We start from the raw sequence: 657 nt of genomic DNA, 5'->3' as shown, positions 1-657 counted from the left end.
TCACTGTGACTCTGACTGACGGAGGTTTTTGTACGACTCTTTATCACTGTGTGAACACATCACCACTGCTGTGGTAACTCTGACAGTAATAATGTCCAGCATCTTCAGTCTGGACTCCACTGATGGTCAGAGTGAAATCACTGTTAGATCCACTGCCACTGAATCTAGATGGAGTTCCTGACTGGAGGGTGCTTGTTCCATAAATCAGGAGTTTAGGAGCTTCTCCAGGTTTCTGCAAGTACCAGCTGAGACACTGTTTTCCACTACAACAGCAGGTAGGATCACTGCTAGATTTGCAGGTTACAGTGACTGATTGTCCAGTTTGAGCGAGCAGCACTGAGGGAGTTTGAGTCACTGTCACCTGCCCAATAGATTCTGTTAAATGAGAAAGATTAGAAATCACAAACACCATATATCTTCACAGCATAAAAATATCAAGTAAATAATACAATTAATCCTTCCAGACACAAACCTCTACATAATACTGCCAGCATCCAGATCAATATGTTGATGAAAGTCATTTTTGTTGGTTGTAGGTTCAGTTAGAGTGTAAAACAGTTATTGATCATGTTTGATGTCTGTCAGTTATAAACACATGCAGAGCACTGAAGCGTGTCGCTCATGTAAAACACACTCTCTATGCAAACACTGCAGCAG

General features: G+C 41.7%; 1 gene segment (V, D, J or C); it reads right to left on the bottom strand.

The window, feature by feature from the left end:
• Window positions 1-43: 43 nt before the first annotated feature.
• On the bottom strand, window positions 44-521 carry LOC107733298 (Ig kappa chain V-I region Scw-like). The segment is given in 2 exon segments: window positions 44-375; window positions 473-521. Coding segments are annotated over 2 exon segments (381 nt in total).
• Between the last annotated feature and the right edge of the window lie 136 nt (window positions 522-657).

This window comes from Sinocyclocheilus rhinocerous, unplaced genomic scaffold, assembly GCF_001515625.1.
Source record: "Sinocyclocheilus rhinocerous isolate Xijiao unplaced genomic scaffold, SAMN03320098_v1.1 scaffold30149, whole genome shotgun sequence".
Classification (NCBI taxonomy): Eukaryota; Metazoa; Chordata; class Actinopteri; order Cypriniformes; family Cyprinidae; genus Sinocyclocheilus; species Sinocyclocheilus rhinocerous.
Note: the sequence above shows the minus strand (reverse complement) of the source record. Positions and strands in the feature narration are given on the sequence as shown.